At 46.4% G+C, this 21,680-nt stretch overlaps 1 protein-coding gene across 1 annotated transcript in view; it reads left to right on the top strand.

Moving 5' to 3' along the window:
- Nucleotides 1–21,680, top strand: part of LOC138453423 (CD109 antigen-like) — a 1,481,241-nt gene that overhangs the window by 136,948 nt on the left and 1,322,613 nt on the right. Inside the window, exon 3 of the mRNA XM_069606256.1 lies at nucleotides 10,966–10,994. Within this exon, the coding sequence (XP_069462357.1) occupies nucleotides 10,966–10,994 (29 nt within the window). The remainder of the gene's footprint in view (nucleotides 1–10,965; nucleotides 10,995–21,680) is intronic.

Below are 21,680 nucleotides of genomic sequence, written 5' to 3'. Positions count from 1 at the left end.
CCTAAAATGCAAAGGAGGGGAGCAAAAAGAAAAAATGTGACCGCAGAACCCCCAAAAAATTAATTCTGCCCTGGCATTCAAGAACACAGACATCAAACTTCTAGTCTGCAGTGGGTCCACTGAATTCCCGTTGGATCTCTGATGTTTATAGCAAGCCGTACTGGGGAAGGAGTCTGCCTCAAAGCTTCTTACGGTTTTCCACTCTTTGAAAGTTTGCATTGTTGCAGCCTGAAATATTGGCAGGAATTGTGGAGAACATGTGTGCGCTGTCAGATCAACATCTGTGTAGTCCTGCACTGGGTTGTTGATCTCAGAACCTTTTCTCCCTTCGTGTTCCAGCCCAGCCTTCAAATGTCTCTATAGTGCTTCCTTGCACATGGCTAACGTGGTCTCTTGTGAATGACTACCTGAAGCGTTTTCTTCATCCTCCGGCACAAAATGTGAGTCCAGAAAAGATGCCAGGAGGTACTGCATATTCCCCTTCATCACAACAATGCGTGTATTCTGTCCGTAGCTTGAGAGCTGATTTATAGCCTGTTGCCTTGCTTCCGCATTTCCAGACCGTGCATGTTCATGTATTGGCAGATAGTTCCAAGTCCAACAAATGCTCTCGCTGAGCAATGGTGGCTTCTTCAAATGGCTACAGTAAGGAATAAATATTGTAAAATATCTGCCACTGCCTCAGTGTTAAGCAGGCACCATGCATATTCTGCCTATGTCTACTGCAGCAAACGGTCACTCTGTTGCACTGTTCTTGCAAATGCTCCAGAATGTGAAGTGTTGAATTCTACAGAGTTGGCATTGCACTTGTAGTTGGTTGTAAGGGAGCTGGTTGCACCCCTATAACTTTGCTTATATGCTCGAGGCACTATAGGAGTGGTTAAAGTGGGCACAGATCTTCTGGGGCCACATTTGCCATCATAGCTAGTAGCGAATACTCGCTAATGAATCCGGTCACCACAAGATGGAGGGCAAGGTAAAAGTAGGGCCTGCTCTCAGGGCAGATGCAACATTAGATCTATTGTCTGATGCAAGAAAGCTCACTTGTAAACCATGAGGAGTGAGCTAATGTACCACAACCTCCTTTACTTTCTCCAAGAGATCAACTCCTCTGTGGGACCTGCTGTCAAACCCTTCCGTACACAAAGAGGCCTCCTGGTGAATGGCATTTGGTGGCAGCTGTCCTGGACTTTGCTGAGGAGAGGTATGGGGGTAGGTGACCCAGTGCCCAATGATGGTCATGAAATCTGTGCCTTGAGCACTCGTCCACATGTCCATTGTTAGGCGGATTTCATTCCCTCACAGTGGTCCAAGGACATTCCTACGGCTTGGACAACATGGTCTTAGAAATGTGTTAATGAAGTATATGTCAAGCAGTTCCTACTCAGAATTTACCAGGGAGAATCCAGTAGTAGTAGTAGCAGTTTATTTGTCAAGTGCAAAAGCAATTGCCAGTAAAACTAGTTTCAAGGCACCAAATTAAAACAAAATGCTAACAGCAAACAATATAAATGACGTAAAAAACAGCAACATCAACATATTACCATATAGGATTCAATGTTTATGGTACTTTAAGGGACCTAAAAGATTGTTTCAAGCAATGTTTGAAGCTATTTTGTGCAGTGCTGTTCTAACAAGGCCAAAGAGCCGTATGAGTCTATGGTTTACTACACTGGTATAGGGCAGTAAGACTCATGCCAACGTTACATGACTCCATTGAATAGACCGTGTTAAAGATGGTGTTCAGAAAATGAGTTGAAGACCAAGATCTACAAGGCAGAGGAAAGCTTTTCTGCCCAACCATCCCAAGGGAATAATTGGGGTCACTTCTGGCTGGACAAGTATACTGCAGCTGAGACCACTGGTACCAAGGGCCTGTGCACTGGAGGTGATAAACCCCTGTAAGTCCTCTCTTCAAACCTTCCTAGTTGAGAGGCCAGAAGAAAGGACTTCTCTTGTCTCTGGAGAACTCAGACGGGGCCACTGCATTGCTTCTGGAGGCCGTGGGTGGGGCTCCGGCCTCCAGTCCAGCATCAGCTGTGGGCCTGGTATTCCAGCTTCGATTTCATTTTGAGCTGCTATTACTGCTTCAAGATATGTTTCAAGCCAATTCAAGCTCCAACAACTGCCTCTGACGAGCAGTTTTTTAATCCTATGGGGAGGCCAATATATTTAAAAATGAAAGCCGCCATACTCAGCAGGTTTTACCCTAGAGGAATACACAAGGGGCTTAAGAGGGGCAATCAATCTTTTCAGCTGTTCACACATTAGTCATTTAAGTATTGGAGTGGATGGGTCACTGGTAACAAAGTTGGACATTTGTGAGAATGTATAGTTAGGCTGTATGTGATCACAATTTTAAGTTTTAGTTAAACCAGCAACAAGTGAACATGAATATCACAGACCCTAGGGGGGTTACAAAGGCTGGCAATAGGTATGTAAATACTTCAGTGTAGAAAAAGGCTACAGTGGGCATCTCCAAATCAGAAAAGAAATCTTGTGACAAATCTTAAATCGAGGATGATGATGAGAAAGGTTCTCACTCCTCTCCCAAAGAAAGGCCCCCATAGATATGAAGGGAAATCCCCATTACATGGCACATCAGCATCCACAGAAGAAAAGCAGAGTTATGATACCTCTAACACTGCAGCATGAACACCTTGGACACCCAGAGGATGTTTTCTATGTGGGTACATGACGCATAGAAAGGAAGATGGGGCCTTTAGGGGAAAACCCAAATAGAGTATCATCAGTGCTGATCTCATATAAGGGGCCATTGTCAGTGTGAGTAGACAAGCGGATCCATTAGGCCAGGGGGTCACTGAATGTTCCCTTGTCACTCAGTGGGAACAGAACCAGGTCACCAGAGGAGGCCGCAGTTCCTACAAATACTCAAGTATTTTAACATGTATTGCGGTGTGTTGGAAGAAGGATGCAGGCTCTGATCAGTCATTTCATTGAATGTTTTATTTGAAGAAAAAGATAAATGTGTAACGTTCCTTATATTATGGGGTGCCCCTACCTGATATATTAACTAAGGTGCTCGTCAGTAATTGGTCCTCTGTCCAAACTAACTCTCTCAGACCCTACCAGTAACCTAATAGCTAAGGACAAGAGATTGACTCCCTTCTCCTGATGTGTTCACCTCTTGTAAACTTCATTTCAATAGGCTATCTTCAAATAGTCTCTGGTGACTGCTTTTATCAATTCATATAGTTCATTGAGCACTTTCTTGATCTTTACTTTCTTTTCTCTTATATTCTTTAGCTTCCTGAATATTTTCCTTGTGGCTTCCTTTATCAATCAGGGTTTTCCCCCTTTCCCCTCGTAAGGCTATTAGGGATTTACAAAACTCTTCTTTGATGCTTTCCTTAGTTTTTGGTTTCTCTTCTTCTCTGTATACCCCATTACCTGTTACTGGTAGGTCTAATGTCACTGCGTTTTCTGACCTCTCCTGCTCCTCTGTTTTATCAGGTTCGCTTCTAGTATCTCCTTGACGTCTCTTCCTTCATACGGGTTTGTGGGCCCTCCGGTCTCCCAGTTATCGTTTTTTTTGTCGGTTTGGGTTGAGCGGTAATGTTGTTGTTTAAAGGACCGGAGGTCCAGCACGAGTTTGTGTTCATGCCACCACTCTCCTTCTCGTTCATTATCTCCCCTTTAGGACGCAGCACGTCGCATTCTGATTATCTCCTTTGTGTTAGTGTGAGACACTGCACGTCTCGGTCTGGTTCCCGTTCTCTCACTGGTTCAGGATACCGACCATCCAGCTTTAGCTCAGTGCTGCCGTGTAAGCACCTTTGTAATTCGCAGGCTTCTCTATCGTTCCTCCAGGCTCCTCACCTTTCATACAATATGTAGCCGTGGGGCTTGCCGGCATAGTGTTGTAGTTCTTTCTCTCTGTCTCGTGTGGCTTCTCTTCACCTCCACAGGCCGCATTCTTCATTTGTCATTGGAAATTCCTTTGTTAAAGAAATAGTCACATTTTCTTGTTTACAATAACACATATTGACATTTTGTTTGCACAAATCTTTAAATGATACTCCTGCAGAGGTAGCATTGATATGTTCTCTAGGGAGTTCTTTGCCAGAATGGGAGTCCTTCTCCCCAAAGGGGAGAGTCTCCCTTGGTGAGGTCCCACTTGTCTCTACACATATAGAGGGTATTGCGGAGCAGGCTCACATTCCTAGCCTTACGTGGGTGAGGGGGAAGAAGGGATGAATTCCCCTGAATTGTCACACTAATTATAAATGGAGAAAAGACTCCTGCCTTGCATGACATGGCTGCTAATGCCACATCTGTCAGGCAGCAATGAGTGCAACCTGGGTGTTACATAGACAGCACAGATTGATGCATCAAAGGGTTTGATGTCCTCTGCCATTGCAGCCTGTAAATGAGTTTAGCTGGAGGGGGACAACCCTCATGCACTGAGTAGCAGTCCGACTCCATTCCAGTAGTGTGTCTCCTAGGAAATGACCTCCTTGATCCAGATATAGTCATAACAGTCTTTAGAGCGGGAACTCTGACAGCAGCAAGGGTAGAAGCAATTGAGGCCCACCTTTTCCTGCTGGATAGTGTGAGAGCCTGATCATTGTGGTAGCACCTAGTCCAGATCCTATGTCCTCCGAGTTGCCTGCTCCTGCTGGAAAGCAATCCATGGCCACTGATGTGTCTGCGTAGAAAAGGTTTCAGTGATCCAAGCGCAGCCTACTGGTGTAGAAAAGGAACCCGAGATGGATGCCAGGTTAGATTCAGTCTTCAGGGGCTTGTCGGAACTCGGTGAGCTGTGCTGGAGGCCTAAGCAAGTCTGACTTTTACCCGGAAGAGTGTCCCACGTTGGTGGGCCTGTGGAAGCAGGCAGAAGAGCCGGCGTAGGGTGAGAGCCCTGGTCTGTTCCTAAAGAGTAGCACAAGTACTCTGAGGCAAAGTGCACACAAAGATTGGTGGTTTTGCTAGGCCCCAGGAAGTTCCTGCAGGATTTAGCTGATTCCACCATTATATGCAGAGATTTGTTTTTCCAAATGTTGCATCTCTTTCTTACACATGTGAGCAGCTCTACAAGTGATGTGACTCATGATTCCATAAGAGATTTAATACATGATCTCATCAGTGATGTAATTTGTGATGTCATCAGTGCACTTAGGGGCCACATAATGGGGGTATCATAGTTAAGGTGGCACAGCTTCAGCACCTGCTGAATTTCAGGGATTTTGTGACGTTAAATCAGCACATTAAGGTCACTTAAACTACTGTGTTTTTCACTGAATTTCAAGAGTTTTGTTCCACTGAGCTTGTTCACATTGGCTGTCCCTCAGCTAACGTTTTTTCACTTCATTTCAAGGGTTTTGTTATGCTATATCTCCCATCACCTTTAATTCTATCTTTTCTTCTGATAACCTACCTGATGTCCTATCATTTGTTATCAATCTCGTTTCTTGCGCTAGGCAACATCGGGTATTTCATTTTTTTGGTGTCCACTAGATAAGATGGGATCAGTAATGGTGTACTGTGACGAGGAAGAATGAGGTGGGGCTACCGAGGGACTGTAATGAGGAAGACTGAAGTTGTGTAGTTGGGTACTGTGACAAAAAAGAGAGAGGTGGGTAGTTTGAAACTGTGACAAGGAAGAGTAAGGCTGGGTAATTGCAGACTTTAAGGAACACCTAGACATGATTAGAGGGGCACTGTCACAAGGAAGACTGAGTTGGTACACATATATACCTTAAACATTCTAAACACAGAACTCCTTTTAAGGACTATCTATAAATATGACTGTTTTTCTCTCTCCAAAAATACTCTGATCGAGAACTACGAAAGTATTGGGAAAAGGAAGAGGGATGTTCTGATATGAGATCTAGATACATGAACAATATCTATGTCTTTAACTAGTGAGATCAAGAATTAACAAAAAAGAAAAGATATGAAGACACCGTGTGAATCGAGAAGTCATAATGTTACAAATTATTCAGATGATACTAAGATGAGGAATGGTACATTGAACAACATTGCAGATCGAGAACGACATATACACCTAATGAGATTAAAACTCATACTCGTCCAATAACTTTATTTTATGTGAAGGGGGGATGTAAACACTACAAGAAACATTCATAATTCCACACTTTTGTAAAAAAAAAAAAAATCAATAAAAACAGAAAAAAAGACTATTTTCTTTTCAATTCGTGGGTACAAAAATTATGCAAACGGGTTGGCCTTAGGGCACATGCCTTGTATGAAATTCAAGAACTGATTGGTTCTTAGACACACAGATCGTAAATCACACATACATATATAAACTATATTAAAGGGATGTTATGGTTAAGTTGCGCTACTAAAAACCTATGAAATTCACAAAAAAAACTTTAACGGGACGTTATGGTTCGAAGTAAAAGTGAAAAACCCTTGAAATTCACCAGTTATGGTAAGCTAAGCAACCATAACTCACGCCACCACCGTGCACTGCTAAGACTAACACCCAGGACATCAAAGATGACATCAGAAATGCCATTGATGACATCACATGTACATTTACTTTGAATTAAAACTCTGTAGAAGGTGTTCTTATTATAATGTTGACCAAAAAGTGTCAAGGATCATTAGAATATATATCAAGTGCTAATTAGTGCATTAAGCAATGCGTTGATATACGTAGCATTCTATTATAAAGTGCTATGCAGTATACTAAGGTACTCATGTAGAAACGTAGGCATTGTGTGCAGCATACATGATGGAGGTGCAATATTCATAAGCTTGCCATGTTAAACAGTGAAGTGATAACTGTTTTCTTATTAGAGTTTTGGGTACTGTGAAACATGTGATAAGTAGGTAATAAAAACCACTTACTACATACTGGCATTATTATAGACAAAACACCGAGACAACATCACATACAAATATGAGTATATACACGAAAATTGAAGTAAGGAAAAAAACAGCAGTAGTAGCAGTAAGTGTTCATAACCCAACTGATTATCTTTTTGCAGAGAAATGATTGCTCTGTTTCAAAGGTGCTACTTACCCTATTCATATGTATCACATGATTTGACTGGACCCTAAGGGAATTACTGTAAGAACATACTTGAAGGATAACTCTACAAATATAGTACCTTTTCCATTTTTAATTCCTAACTATTACTGAAGAAAACCATGTGGCCTAGATATGTCAGTAAAACAGTGACGGTTAGGCAGCCAGTCACGAGTACGTGCATCTGGCATGCAAGAAGCCATCACTTGGCATCTGGAATCCATGGCAATCACAGCAGGGCAGAATGTAGCTGTTCAGAAAAACGTAACAGAAAATATGTATGAATACCCAACCTTTACCAAACAATGTCAAAAAAGACAAAAAGAACGTGGAAACTGATACACAAATCGATGTGGTCATACATGACATTTTAAAGACATAATAGCGTTGAAAATGGGTGCACCTAATGATAGGCTACAAACGCTGAGAATCTGCGCTCTCCATAAGTAAAATAAAAAAATGACAGCTACACAGAAAGATAGTACCTCAGTTACATTGCCAAAATTATTGTTCTGCTAATAAAAAATTAAAACTCATTCCGGTGTAGAGTCGTCAAAAGTAAACTTACACAATATTTACCGTCTCCATTGTCTTCGTTAAACCCAGACAGCAATGTACTTGCAGCAAATAATCTTCTTCAACTGATATTACATGTGTTTTACAAACGTTTTGAATACATAACCTCATCAAATGGTATTTTTTTCAAACTTTCACTCACTGCATTCTTTATGAATTTTCCCTTTCGCTCAAGGTCAAAAAACAATTGACCCTCATGGGTTCAGTCGGATGCATGGGCCTACTGAGCTCGCAACCAAAAAAGCAAACCAAGTGACCTTCACTCAGAATGAAAATACATTCTGACTTTGCAACAACATATCTGACTGCATGCATGAGAACTGCTACTCCCATACACTTGCAGAACCGCTGTTTCCATCAAACAGTCCAGGTGGCTGCCTCAGATTTCAAACTCTAGGACGCCAGTCTGACTGCAATATTATTTTAAATACATTGTAACACAGACACAGTAAATCTTCACCTGTACTTAGTGGACACTATATTGAGCAGCAACTTTCAATTTACTGTATGGCTTTGGTGACAAGAAAACACCACTTTTTGACTTCCTGCTGCCACATCCCATCCCAGCCTCATTAACCCTCACCTTCCGAAACAGTATTTCATAAGGTTAACAAGTGCAATGGTGTGTTGTTTTATATGTGTTAGCGGCAGTGTCCGTGTACACCAAAAAACGAATGAAAGATGGCGGGCGCAGAGAAAGAATCTGACGCACTTCACGCCGTTCAACATCCAATCAGTGAATGCGCCACATGTCCGCGAACATGACGCTACGGATTAGCCAATGGGTATCTTGTCCGCGGAGCGAACAGGGAAGTGTGTCCGCAGAGCGGACATAGATATCACTAATTTTTTTAGACTTACTTTTTGGTTGTTTTAAAGAAAACTACTGGACGGATTGGCACCAAATTTACAAAAGCACGCTTTCGGGACCAAGCTCCTGCCGCAAATTTGGTGAAAATCCGTCTAGCAGTTTGGGCTGTAGACGTGTGCAAAGATTTTCCCCCATTCAGTCTATGGGAAAAAAGACGTTTTGGGACCACCCCTATAACTTTTCCCGCCCTGGACCAAACATCACCAAACTTTGAAAAAAAAAAATCACAGTGGCCCATATACTTTATATGTGCAAAGTTTGGTGTGGATTCGTCCAGGGGGAGCGGAGTTGTAAGCCGCCCAAAAGGTGTTCTTCCTATGGAAACAGCAACTTAACCATAACTACACGGCCACTACTGTGGCCGTGTGATATTGATATATATATATCTATCTATATGTTTATCAGAAATCATTACTTTTCATCATTGCTTTCGAGACAAATTCTAGTAGACACAGCAAATGCTTTTCCTACCAAATTTGCTCATTGGCACTATTTCCTACCCAAACCTTTTCCCTTTGTTGTAACTTATTTCCTGTATGTCTTTTTGTTTTATATTAGTTTTTGTTTTTTTATTCCCTGTTTAAGGATTTTTATATCCTGATTTTGGGCGGGGGGAGGGATTATTTTCTGGAGATGGTGACACAATATCCCAAGATACCCTCCAGCGATGAAGAGATTGACCTCGTCACTTTCACGGACAGACCAGGATGATGTCTAGTGGGTAGATCAGCCAGTTCCACCCAAGAAGTATCGCCACAGGGGTGTCGCACCTTCTCTCTGCTAGCAGTACTTTAAGGTGCCTAAAGACACTCCACTATCAGACATTCAGAAGGGCAGCAAGTGGATGAACGTTTCTGTAGCAGGTTCCAGCAACAGGCAATCCACCTTGGTTGCAATGCCCTGCAACCCCCGCCGGACCTTCAATGCCACAGGAGGAAGCAGGACCATCATCACCAGCTGTGCCATCTGCTGGATCTTTCTCATAGACTTCATATGGTGCCAATGATGGGAGTGTCGGCTCTGCTGCCCTAGCATTGGACCCTCCACGCCAATGCAAGTCTTCAGTAGATGGACTTTTCACCTGCAGAAAGTGCTATATGCCAATATTTGTGGCAATTGAGGATGCTTGGGTGGAGCATGGGCTAATAACCACAAGATTATATATCATTTATTGACCACCCTTCATACATGCAGTTGCATTTAGCGCAGAGTGCACCCGAAGACACTGCACCCATCGGGTTTGCCCACTGAATCCCTCCCCTGAACAAGCTGGACAAGTGCAGAACGTCTTTCGCTTCACTGGCAGAAGTGGCGGGCACTTGTCCGCTGGTTGTTAAGGAGCTGGGTGATGATGAACGCTACTGCACTCAAAAGAATGCACCGAGACACCAATGTGTGTTAACTGCAACTGCCCCTCTCGCGTCACTTTCCTTTCTTTATTTACTGATGTGTATGTGGAGGAGACATAACCAGATTATTTTCCTAGAGTCAACGGCATAGCCTTGGCCGCGTAAAACCGTAGGAAAGCCTTTTGTATTGCATTTTTCAGCTCAGAACATTGTTAGTATGACTTTGTATTTGGAATGTATTATTTTTATGTACTCTTAAACTTGCTAGTTTATTCCTGATGTTGTAAGGTGAGTGGTACCTCTGAACAATGTACGATATTTATACATTTTTAGAAACGAGTTCTACAATGTTATTGTGATAATGTTCTCTTCCTGCTGATTGTTTTCTTAGCGAGAGAATACTAAGTACTGGTGTGATCAATTGTGATAAAAGCCCTTTTCTTTTATCATTGAAATAATTGTACAATAAACTCTCAATATAAATACAAAAAATAGGGTTTATGGTCATTGCATCGAATTCCTTGCATCTAAATGCATTTGCATTGAATTCTTTCCATCTAAAAAATTTGCATCTAATGCATTTTCTTTTCATTTTTTTTTTTTTACCCTTTAAAATCCTCCTGAACAAAAATGAACCCTTTACCCCCCAAAAACATGCATTCGATGCACAATTTTTAGATGGAAAAAATTTGATGGAATGGCATTAGATGCAATGACCAGATACCCAAAACTAGCTTGCATATGTTAGAAGCAATCAGACTGAGTGTTGTCCCAGGTTTTAAACGAGTCTCATGCAATAAAAATTCAGTTATTTGTTGGGTCAGGGGTTGTTTAATTGCCCTGACTATGCATCGCCCGAATGTTTATAACAAATTGTACTTTAAATGTTACATATTGATATTTTAAAGGTATATGTGTGTCGTGGATTGTTTATTCAATATGTAGTTTGGAGCCCTCTTTCCTTGCCCATATGCTTTTTCATGGCACTATGTGAGAAGTGTACAATTGCATGGAAATGTGTTTTAAAAAATGGAAACAAAGATGTTGAACAATGTGAATAGGAAAAAGGATGTTTGCGTTTTAGACTCTATGGGTTGTTGTTCTATTGTTGTAGTTCAAAAACAAATTCTGGTTTATTTTTAATTTAGGATCGTCTGGAGTACTCATTCTTCCAGCTGTAAGTATTTACTATTTAACTCTGTGTCCACAGACTGTATATTTCGGAATCTGTTTTTGTTCCATTTCTTCATATAATTCCGTGAGTGCGACGAGGCAGTCATATATTGCACATTTACCATTTAGGAAATGAATTGTGTACCTATGTTTGTTTATTTATTTATTTTTTATTGCTTCTTTTTCTTTATCTGCATTTTGATCTCAACATTGAGTGTGTAACAATGCGAAATGTATGGGGCCAATTCTCAAAAAGAAAGCCTGCCTTCTCCTTGAACCATGGCAACACATTTAGGTGTGTGGTGTAGACACTGGTGAAGTGAATCTGCATTGGGGACATTCACAAATGGACAGGGAAACTTACGTTGCATTTGTATTTTCTTTCGTGATTGGACACTTTGCATTTTATTCATGTATAAATTACACAACTTTTAGTTTTTTTTAATATATTTATTTAGTTTGCTTCTTTTTGTTTTAAAGGCTAAACCTTTTTTTTCCTTAGTTTTGGTTTGGTGAAAAAGCCACCAATGGCCCCCTCTAGTACGTAGAGGGACTAAGGGGATGTAATTGACGATGCACTGCACTGGCATATTCCATATCATTGCTTACTGCGAGGGTTCTTCTTCATCTTCTTCATCCGGTCAGGTAAAGCAGTGCATCAGATCTAGCAGGTTGGTGCTATGCAAAGGATTGACTTAGCAAGTAATGGCGTGAAACGCAGGAGTGCAGGGACATTATGCCGTTCTCTTACAAAGTCACACAAGACTTGCATGGCATCCCCACTCTTCCCCCTTATCCCTCTGGTGCTCCCCATGGCCAAAAACTACTTCTGGGCGATGTCAAATCCTACCAACCTGATTCCACTTTGAAGAGCTTTGAGGATGCGATGCTGGTGGTGTCCATTGCACTCCCCACATGCTGCTAGCACCTCCTGCCACACTGCCAAAGACTGCAGAAGCACTCTGGAACTAGGGGCTAAACAAAACATGATCTAGTATCCCTGGTCCACAAGCTTCTCCTGGGCTCCAAGCCTTTACATGATCGTCTCCCTTGCATCTGTGTGAGGAAATTGATTTAACAGTATAATTTTGTTTAAAAAGTATATTGCAACGTTCTATAACGTTGCCTTTCTTGAGGCACCCACACAATCTCACTCAACCATATACTGAAGGGAGGAGACTGACACGAGAGGGCAAGACAAACATGTCTTTATTGCTGCATCTCTCAACATTACCTGAACTCCCCCCTCCTATTCCTCCCCTTCCTGCAACTCCCTGTCCCCCCGACATGTGACAAGGGAATGTTGCAGAGCATGGACGTCACACACCCCCATACTAAACAGAATCCTGTCTCTAGTTCATGACCTAAATTAATCGTGGAGGTCGATTGCGAGCTTGCTGAGGCCTGCTCGTAGGTCTCACAGGCTCAGGGTCTTCACTTGCTTCTGGACCCGACACTGTTCGCCCATCGCAAGAGTCTTCCCCATCTCCTTCTTAGGGCGAGTCCCACCCGGCAGTGGTGCCATGTGAGTTAAGGGTGATGTCAGTGATGAAACCTGGCATGCGCCTAAAGTGCAAGGAGTTTCGGGATATGGGTCTTGTTTCGCCTTCTGCTGTGACGCGTGAACCTTTTACTTGCGTCACTGTCAGGGCTCTTTGTCGAATGCGGCCATGGCTTTCCTTCCTTGTGGTTGCCGCACTATGACCACGTCACCAGGTTCCAAGGTGCTCGGTCTAGCTCTCCTGTCTTCATCTGCTTGTTTCTTCATTTGTTCTTTGCATTTCAAGTCTTGTTCGCGCATCTCTGTGTCCCCTTTGTAGTTTTCTTCAGGGCTGGTCATGTGGGGCAGTCGGGTCCTTAATGTGCTGGCCGAACATCACCTCAGAGGGTGTTTTCCCTGTAGTGCTGTGGTGTCTGTTTCGATAGTCCCTTAGTAGTTTGTAGAGTAGCTTTTCTACAGGTTCCGCCGTCAGTCGGGCGATTTGTACACTCCTCTTCACATTGCTCATGATACGCTTCACTGTGCCATTTGCTTGCGGCCACAGTGGTGTGATGCGGCAATGGATGAAACCCATGTACTCCGAGAATGCCTTGAAGTTTTGTCCTGTGAAGGGAGGATCATTGTCCCATTTCAGGATGCATAGTATTCTGTATGCGGTGAACATTCTGTCAAGAGTGGGAATTGTGTGGTATGCAGAGGTTGAAGATACTATTTGGAGGTCAGGGAACCGTGAGTATTCCTCTACTGCTACCAGGATGTGCTCACCTCCTTCCAGTGGTCCAAAAAAGTCTACTGCGATTTCATCCCACGTTTTCTCTGGCAGGTCTGTCATGGACAAAGGTTTAGGGCGTGTATGGGGATTGAGAACAGCACAGGTGGGACACATCTGCAGGAGCTCTTTTACTCGGGTGTCCAACCGTGGAAACCAAACCTTTTGCCTGAGCATCCTTTTGGTCAATACTATGCCTCTGTGGCCTTCATGGGCTAAGTCTAACACCTTTTGGCGTAGTGCTTGGAGAATTACTAGTTTGTTTTGTTTTAAGTAGGAGTCCTTTCGGTTGTCTTGCTTAGTTCGTCCTTGACGGCCATCAGACAGGTGATGTCTTGCCTAGTTTCCTCACACATGTTCTCACCCGCCTGTTTAGCGTGCTTCCAGTGTCCTGTTTCTATGCATCGAAGGACAACGTGTAAGCCTGGATCGTTCTGTTTCCTGTGCTATTTGGTGAGTGTCTAGCCCTTTCGGCGTGGTGCCTTGCACTATGTAATGGATGCATTAATCCGCGATGGAGTGAGAGTGTTGTGGCTCTTTGCAGGGATGTTGCGACAGGAAGTCTGCCCCGTTATGTTCCTCCACAGGCCTGTGCACGATGTTGAAACTGTAGTCCTGCAGTCGTAGTGCCCATCAAGCTATTCTCGGTGGCATCTTGGCCTGCGGATTCCCATAGAGGAACAGCAATGCCTGATGATCAGTTAAGACTGTGAAAGGTTTGCCATACAAGAAAAGGTAGAAGTGCTTGCAGGCCCATACCACTGCTAGACCCTCCTTCTCCGCCTGCGAGTAGGCTTGTTCTGTTTTTGAAAGGCTTCTGCTGGCATAGGGTACTATGTGCCTCGCAGTTCTGTCCTTGGTGTCAATCTGCATCAGGATTGCTCGTAGGCCAACCGGGCTGGCGTCTACCACCAGCTCTGTGTTCCTTTTTGAGTTGAAGTAGGCCATGTTTTTGGCATCCGATATGCATTGCTTGATCGCTTGAAATGCTCTCTGACATTCTTCCGACCATGCGAAATCCGTGTTCAGTTTTGTGAGGGCTCCGAGTGGCTCGCTGACAGATGCAAAGTCTTGTAGGTAGTGAGAACAATAGCTGGTGAGCCCGAGGAAAGGGTGAAGATCAGACACGTTTCTGGGCAGCTCAGCCTCCTTCAGCGTCGCTACTTTTTCTGGGTCAGGTGTCATGCCAGCTGATGAGAATGTATGTTCAAAGAAACGGAGGGTGTGTTTTCTGAATTCCCATTTGTCCTTATTTAAAGTGAGGTGGGTCTCCTGCAAGGCCATGCAGACTCTTGCGAGAATGTTATCGTGCTGTTCCTGGTCTTGGCCAAACACGAGTATGTCATCCGAATAGTTCAAACAATTGGGTATATGTTTTATTATGTTATAAATTCCGGATTGGAAGATCTCTGCTGCCAACGAGACTCCGAAGCTGAGCCTTTTATATCTATATAACCCTAAGTGAGTGGCAAATGTGGTGATATACCTCCATTTCTTTTGAGTTACAGTTGATATCTGTTGTTGAGATCTAGTTTGGAGAAGGTGGTGGCGCCATTTAAAAGGTGCACCATGTTAGTGATGCGTGGCACTTGGTGTCATTCCCTCAGAATGGCTGCATTTGGCCTGCGCATGTCCAGGCATATGCATATGTTTGTTGAGTCCCTCTTTGGGATAGGGACTATGGGGGATACCCATAGAGTGGGACCCTCTGCTGGCTCAATAATGTCTGCTTCAAGGAGGTTTAGGAGTTCCTCTTCAGCTTGCTTCTGTATGTTGATCGGGATTCCCTGATAGTGCTGAGCCACTGGTGGAACACTAGGGTCAATGTGCAGGTCTATTTGGCGGCCTTTCAATTTTCCTAAACCCTTGTGTAGAGCTGGGCAGAGCTGTTTGATTTTTTGCTGTCGGGTCTAGGTATTTGGGGACCATCAGTCTGTATAGTTCATCGATCAAGCCCATGTCAATGGCTGCCTTGTAGCTTAGAATGCACCCAGTAGCTGTGGCGGCCTCGGGCACGTGATTAGGATTTCTTTCCACTGTCCTTTTGTACGTGCAGGAAGCCATGAAGTACCCTTTGCAGGGTAGTGGTGCTTTTGCTCCGTAGGGATAATGTGGAATTTGGCCGGTTTGAGCTGCGGGGCTTGAGGTATATTGTTGTACACTTCTTCGCTACTGACGCTAACGGTTGCACCTGTGTCAACCAGGAATTCGGCTGCTGTCTGGTTTATTTGAACAATGACGGTTGGGCTGTGTTCCTTTGCTATTGGGTTGCCCAAAGCGTTCAAGTATCCTTTCTTTCTTGTTTCCTCTCAATGATTTTCATCCATTTCGAGTTTGTTCTCCAGACGATGCACTTGCGAATGCTCAACTAGGTAGCATACATATCTCCGGGGCCGCCTTCTCGATCCCGTCTATGTCGGTTTGCTGTCTCGCCACTCATTCGACGCTCTGAGGTGCAGATAGAGCTGCGTGTGTGGTGGTGCGCTCTCTTTCTTCCCACCCTCCATGTGCTTCTGGATGACTGCGCCTCTGTTGCCGGACCAGCCTGGTCCTTATAGCCCCTCTGATGCCATTAGAGTAACACTGCAGGCAGTGTGCTTCATTGCGAGTCTTGGAGCATTTACTTGTTTCCGGACCGGTGTGTCGGAGCCCTTATCTGCTCTGCTTCTGCTGCATGCTGCAGCTGCCTGGGGAGCCGGCGGTAACATTGGTACCTGCATGGGCGGAGCCACGCTCCATGCCCGGGTTTGAGGTGGGGAAGCTCCACGCGGGCCTCTGCTGCCCGGGTGCCTCTCTCTCACTTTGGATGGGGACGAGCCGACGAACCTGCTCTCCGGTACTTGGTGCGGCCTTCTACTCTACTCACGCCATCGCAAGGAGAAGCTGTCACGGTGTGGGGTCTTGAAACCCCTCGTCGCCAGAGTAACGTTCTATAACGTTGCCTCTCTTGAGACACCCACACTATCTCACTCAACCACATACTGAAGGCAGGATACGGACACAAGAGGGCAAGACAAACACGCTGCCTCCCTCAACATGAACTGAACTCCCGCCTCCCGCCCCTCCCCTTCCTGCAACTCCCTGTCCGCCCCGACACGTGACAAGGGAACGTTGCAGGGCGTGGACGTCACATATATATTTCTTTTCAAGCAGAGTGTACCCCGAAACCCTGTATGTTTGATTTTTCTGTTTCCCATTTTTTCTTTTTTCCCTTAAATTTTTTTTGGAGGGTTGGAAAATAGATACTGTGACATTTAGGCTGTATCTTGAAGCAAAGAAAGAAATACCGATTCCTCTTACAGCAATATAAAGACATGAACTGGTACTGCTCCTAGCTCTCTGTCATTGGTGCACAGCCATGGAGCCAGGAAGGATCGGGGGCTCAGTGATGGCACACTCCATTAAAATGATCAGCTTTTCAGTAGTGAAAGTGTGTGGGTGAGAAATGCAGCCTTGCTGGTTACCCATCATACACCGAGAGATCCTCCTGTCTCACCTTTACGGTGCTCACTTGGCATTCGGGATTGGGTGCTTGCAGTGCTAACAGGCATTATGGCATCAGGGCTTGCAGTTTCCGCTTGATCCATGCCTCAGACACCTCCTAACATCCCTTTCTGCGGCCATGACTACCGAACACTGTGCCAAGTACATGCCCATTGTCCATATCCCGGGGTCCACTTGGACCCACTGATGGTGCCCATGGCCCCAATTGTATGGTAAGAGAGACCGTGATATTTGCAGTAGTTTTACTTTTTCTTGGTACGATCCTCTGTTTTTCGAGTAAAGCTCAGGTGACTGCTTTCAATGGGAAAGATGCCCAAATGCAGGTTTGTTTGGTTTGCTCTGGAAATATTCAAAGCCACAATCCTGCCTCAGAAATGGGACACATCTCAAATTCTTGAGGGCAGAGAAACTGGAGATTAGGCATAATTGGGATGACTGGTAAGTAAAGGAGGTGTTTATATATTCAGTGAAAAATCATTCAAGTTAAAACAGAGTTAAGAATATCGGATTCATCGCAACAAAACCTGGAAAAATTTGGCAGGTGTGGAAATGACCATATTACCTCCGAGGCCTCTTGCCCGAGGGATGTCACCAATGATGTAATTATTTTACTCCTACGTCCCGTCCCCTTTCCTCCATACTTGTGGGACATCTCTCCGTCCTGTTGGATGGGACTGGAGCACTTTGTAAAAAGCATCCAAATTTTTCCAAAAAAGTGTCCTTCCTCTTTCCTGCGCGAGGCCCGGCATGTGGGCGTAACCCTGCCCACCTTGGCTCAGCCCCGCGCATCGCCCATCAGTCCTTTTCTCCGATTGATCGGGGCCGGACGCACTTGCATCCTCGGAAGATTTTCTTCCCTGTTTTCCTCTCTGGCTCTCGCTAGTGTTTTATAGTCTGTCTGTCTTTTAAATTAGACTTTCCAGACTGCTCTTCGTATCATCGTCGCTTCGCAAGGGCGGATCCCCATCCTCTTTGTTTAGAGTGTTTGGGTCCGGAACACCGCTGGGACTCCTGTTTTTACTGTGACTCCTTTTCGGTCCGGGCTCTTCAACGTCGGTTGCAACGGTGGGAGGAGCTGTTCCGACGCGCTCCTCCATCTCGTTTTCAGGCGTTCATCGACGAGTAGAAGAAACGCCCGGTAAGTTCTTTAGTTTTCAGAGCACCCCGGCCGGGGGATACCTTCCCGGGTTCCTCTCTAGCTGGGAGGGGCGTTGATCGCTCTGTCACCGGGGTTCGCCCTGAGGTGCCTGTCGGGCCTAATAAGTTTTCTCCGAGGGTCTCCGTAAGGGGCCTGTTTACACCGGAGTAACTTCCGAGGCCCCTCCTGTGGGGGCTGTGTGTAGACCCAGTACTGCTGAGTCACAGGGTACCGGAGCTTGCTCTGAGGCCGCTCTTTCGGCTTCCCTTAAAAACAAGACCGGGGTGCGCCCCGAGGCCTTGGCTGGGCTTGTGTTTACCGAACAGATGTTCGAGGCCTGTGCCGATAAGGCTATTACCGGGCCTAGGCCTGAGGTCCCTCGTACAGGGGCTTAAGGCTACCAGCAGTTCTGAGGGGCCGGGCAGGGCCCTGTCGGTGAAAGCGGTTTCTCACCGTTCCCGCTCTTGTGGTGATACCAGATCTGTTGAGGGGGCAAAGAAGCAAGGTTCTTCTTTTACCGGCAGTGCCGAGGTCCTTCCTTCGAAGGCTCAGTTGGCGGTTGGTATGTCGCAGAAACATTCCTGGCTTCATATTACTGGCTCTGCCGAGGTTCCTAATGTTAAGGCTAAAATTAAGACCCCTGATCCATCGACGGGGACCCCTGCCTCACGTGCCGCAGTTCCCCTCAGATGAAGACAAAATGGCGGCCGACCCACCACGACCACGGTGGCCATTTTAGGTACTACCCCTACAACTACGCCATCGGCCACTGGTGTAGGGTTCGGTCCCTTGGGTGAACATAAGGTCACTTGTGCGTATCCTTACCGGCCCGTTTATGATTGGAACGCCCGGATGCCTCTTTCGCACAATGTTTCGTTGCCTGCAGGCCCGGTGTGGCACCCTTCTCCGTTACGTCCCTGGATTTGTCCACCTCATGAGAGGCCTCCTCAGGTTCCGAAGCAATCTCCTGAGGACGCTTTTTTCGGTAAATTTCAAGCACTTATGCGCACCGACCCCATGAGGGAGTATTTCAAAGGGCTTTTTAAGGAAATTTGTCCACCAGCGCCTCCGTCTCCACCCGTTCCTCTGGTGGTTCCGCTGACGCCTCCTTTGCCTGTGGTGCCTGCCCCTGCTCTTCCACCTTTGCCACCGTTGTCCCCAGTGGACAAGGCAGTGCCTGACGCGGTTCAGCAGGATCCTGACCTGTCAGATGACCCTCAAGGCGAGCAGGACAACGAGGACCTTCCCCGCTCTGTTAGAGCTTTTCATGACCGGGTACTGAACATGATGAATTTCGTAGATGTCCCGGTTCCCGAGGCACCTGCTCCACAGCAGGGCGTGCTTTCTGGGGCGTTCACCCTGTCTCCTTTGGAGCATACTGGCCTTTTCCTGCAGAAGGATGTTTTGGCTGAGGTCCGAAGAGTCTGGGAGAAGCCACACTCAGGACGTTTCATCAATAAAAAGATTGACGCGAGGTACAGGCTGCACTCTTCGGAGGAAGTGGCCTTGTCGTCTTGTCCGCCTCCCTCTTCCACAGTGGTGGCTGCGGCCACATTGCAGTCCAGACCTGCAGCATCCTCTTCCGCGACGGCTACTCAGGTCTTGGGAAAGGAGGACAAGCTCCTGGACTCCCTAGGGAGGAAAATCTTTGCCAATTCGGCCTTGCAGCTCAGGCAGGCCAATGCCGAATTGATTTTGGCGGAGCTAACTTGCGGATGGGGAAAGGTCTGTCGGAGTTTGAGGAGCATATTCCGGTCGAGAAGTTGGAAGATTTCAGAGGTGGCCTTTCCGATGCCAGGGTCTTGGCCCAGGATCTCCTGGAGGCTGCGGCTCATCACGTAGACACCTCGGCTCGGGGCATGATGCTTGGGGTTGATATCTCGAGGCAAGCATGGTTGCATGCCACCAAGTTTTTGAAGGAAGTGCAAGACAAGGTTTTGGACTTTCCATTCGATGGTAAGGAGCTTTTTCATTCTTCTACTGATTTAGAGCTCACCAAAACCAAGGATAGCACTCAGACGGCTAAATCATTGTCTGTATGGTTAAAGCTCCTTTCAAACCTCAGAGACCGTTATCGCAGAGTCGACCTTCTTCTGGTTTCAGGGGCTTCCTCGACCGCAAATCGCGCAGAGTGGACACTCCTGCGGGAAATAACCGCCGTAGACAACAGCGTACGCAGTATTTCTCCCGCTCCTCAGCCTCTTCATCAGGTTCAGGTAGCACCGCCACCGATAAACCTGCCAAATGAGGTTTTTCCGTGCTCGCACGAGACCCCAGTGGGAGGACGCATCGCGTCTCATTGGGAGGCGTGGCAGACCATCACAGAAGACAGATGGGTCTCGTCAGTCGCTCGGGCGGGCTTCCGCTTACCTTTACCCCCTACCCCACCCCTCAACCCTCCTTTTCAGCTGTCTGCTCACCCTCCCTCAGGCGGGCAATTGGCTCAGCGTGGTGGACCTTCAGGATGCGTACATGCATATCCTGATTTGGGCTCCACACAGGAGGTACCTCCGTTTCTCTTTGGGAGAGGAGCACTTCCAGTTTCAGGTGCTTCCTTTTGGCCTCAGCTCGGCGCCGCGTGTCTTCACGAAGATGATGTCGGTGATTGCGGCCTATCTTCGTCTTCAGGGTATCCAGGTGTATCCTTATTTGGACGATTGGCTTCTACGCAGCCCTTGTCCGCTGGCGGCAGCGGGCAACCTCCAGTCTCTCCTTCAGCTCCTGTTCCATCTTGGGCTGTCGGTTAACTGCCCAAAATCCTCCATGACGGTCTCTCAGGACCTGATTTTTCTGGGTTTTCGTTGGAACACGATCGACTGCAGAGTATACCTGACCGGGGACAGAATGGCGGATCGGTTGGCCACGTGTCAGATGTTTGCGCAGTCGGACAGTATGTCGGCCTGGTGGTTCCAGAGGCTTCTGGGCCTCATGGCCTCGTGTGTGCTGGCTCTTCCTCTTGCTCGTCTCAAAATGAGACTGACCCAGATGGCCCTTCGGAATTCATGGCGTCAGGCAGTGGACCCAGACTCTATGCGGATAATGATTCCGGATTCCATGAGAGTAGACCTGGACTGGTGGTCATCTCTCAGCAATCTGTCTGGGGGCGCGGGGTTTCAGGACCCGGTCCCTATGGTGACGATCACGACGGACTCCTCCCTCCTAGGGTGGGGTGCGACGTTAGATCTCCTTCAGGTCTCGGACCTCTGGTTGCCTCAGGACAAACTCCTGCACATAAACCATTTGGAGCTTCTGCCGATTTTCTTGGCGCTCAAGGCGTTCAGACCGGTCATTGTCAACAAAGTGGTCCGCATAAGAACGGACAATGTGGTGTCAATGTATTACATCAACAAGCAGGGGGGAACGAAGTCTCCCCCCCCCCCCCCCTCGTGGACCGGTCCATCCAGATTTGGGAGTGGGCCGTGCTTCATGGTGTCTGGCTGCTTGCAGTGCACATCCCGGGCCAGCTGAATGTTACAGCAGATGCCCTCAGCTGGCGGACAGTGGTCAGCTACGAGTGGGAGTTGAAGGCGGAGGTCCTCTCAGGGATTTTCTCTAGCTGGGGCACACCGCAGGTGGACCTCTTCGCGACTGCGGCGAACAAGAAGCTTCCTCTATATGCCTCCAGAGGGGGGCTGGGAGCCTCCTCTCTGGGGGATGCTCTAGAGATTCCATGGCACAACATGAGAGCTTACGCCTTCCCGCCTCTGCCTCTAGTTCACCGGGCAATTTGGAAGTTGAAGAACTCGGTGAACTGTTCTCTTCTACTGATAGCCCCGTG

Source organism: Ambystoma mexicanum, chromosome 4p (assembly GCF_040938575.1).
Source record: "Ambystoma mexicanum isolate Mex_15411 chromosome 4p, UKY_AmexF1_1, whole genome shotgun sequence".
NCBI lineage: Eukaryota > Metazoa > Chordata > Amphibia > Caudata > Ambystomatidae > Ambystoma > Ambystoma mexicanum.
This window is presented reverse-complemented; position numbering and strand designations above follow the sequence as displayed.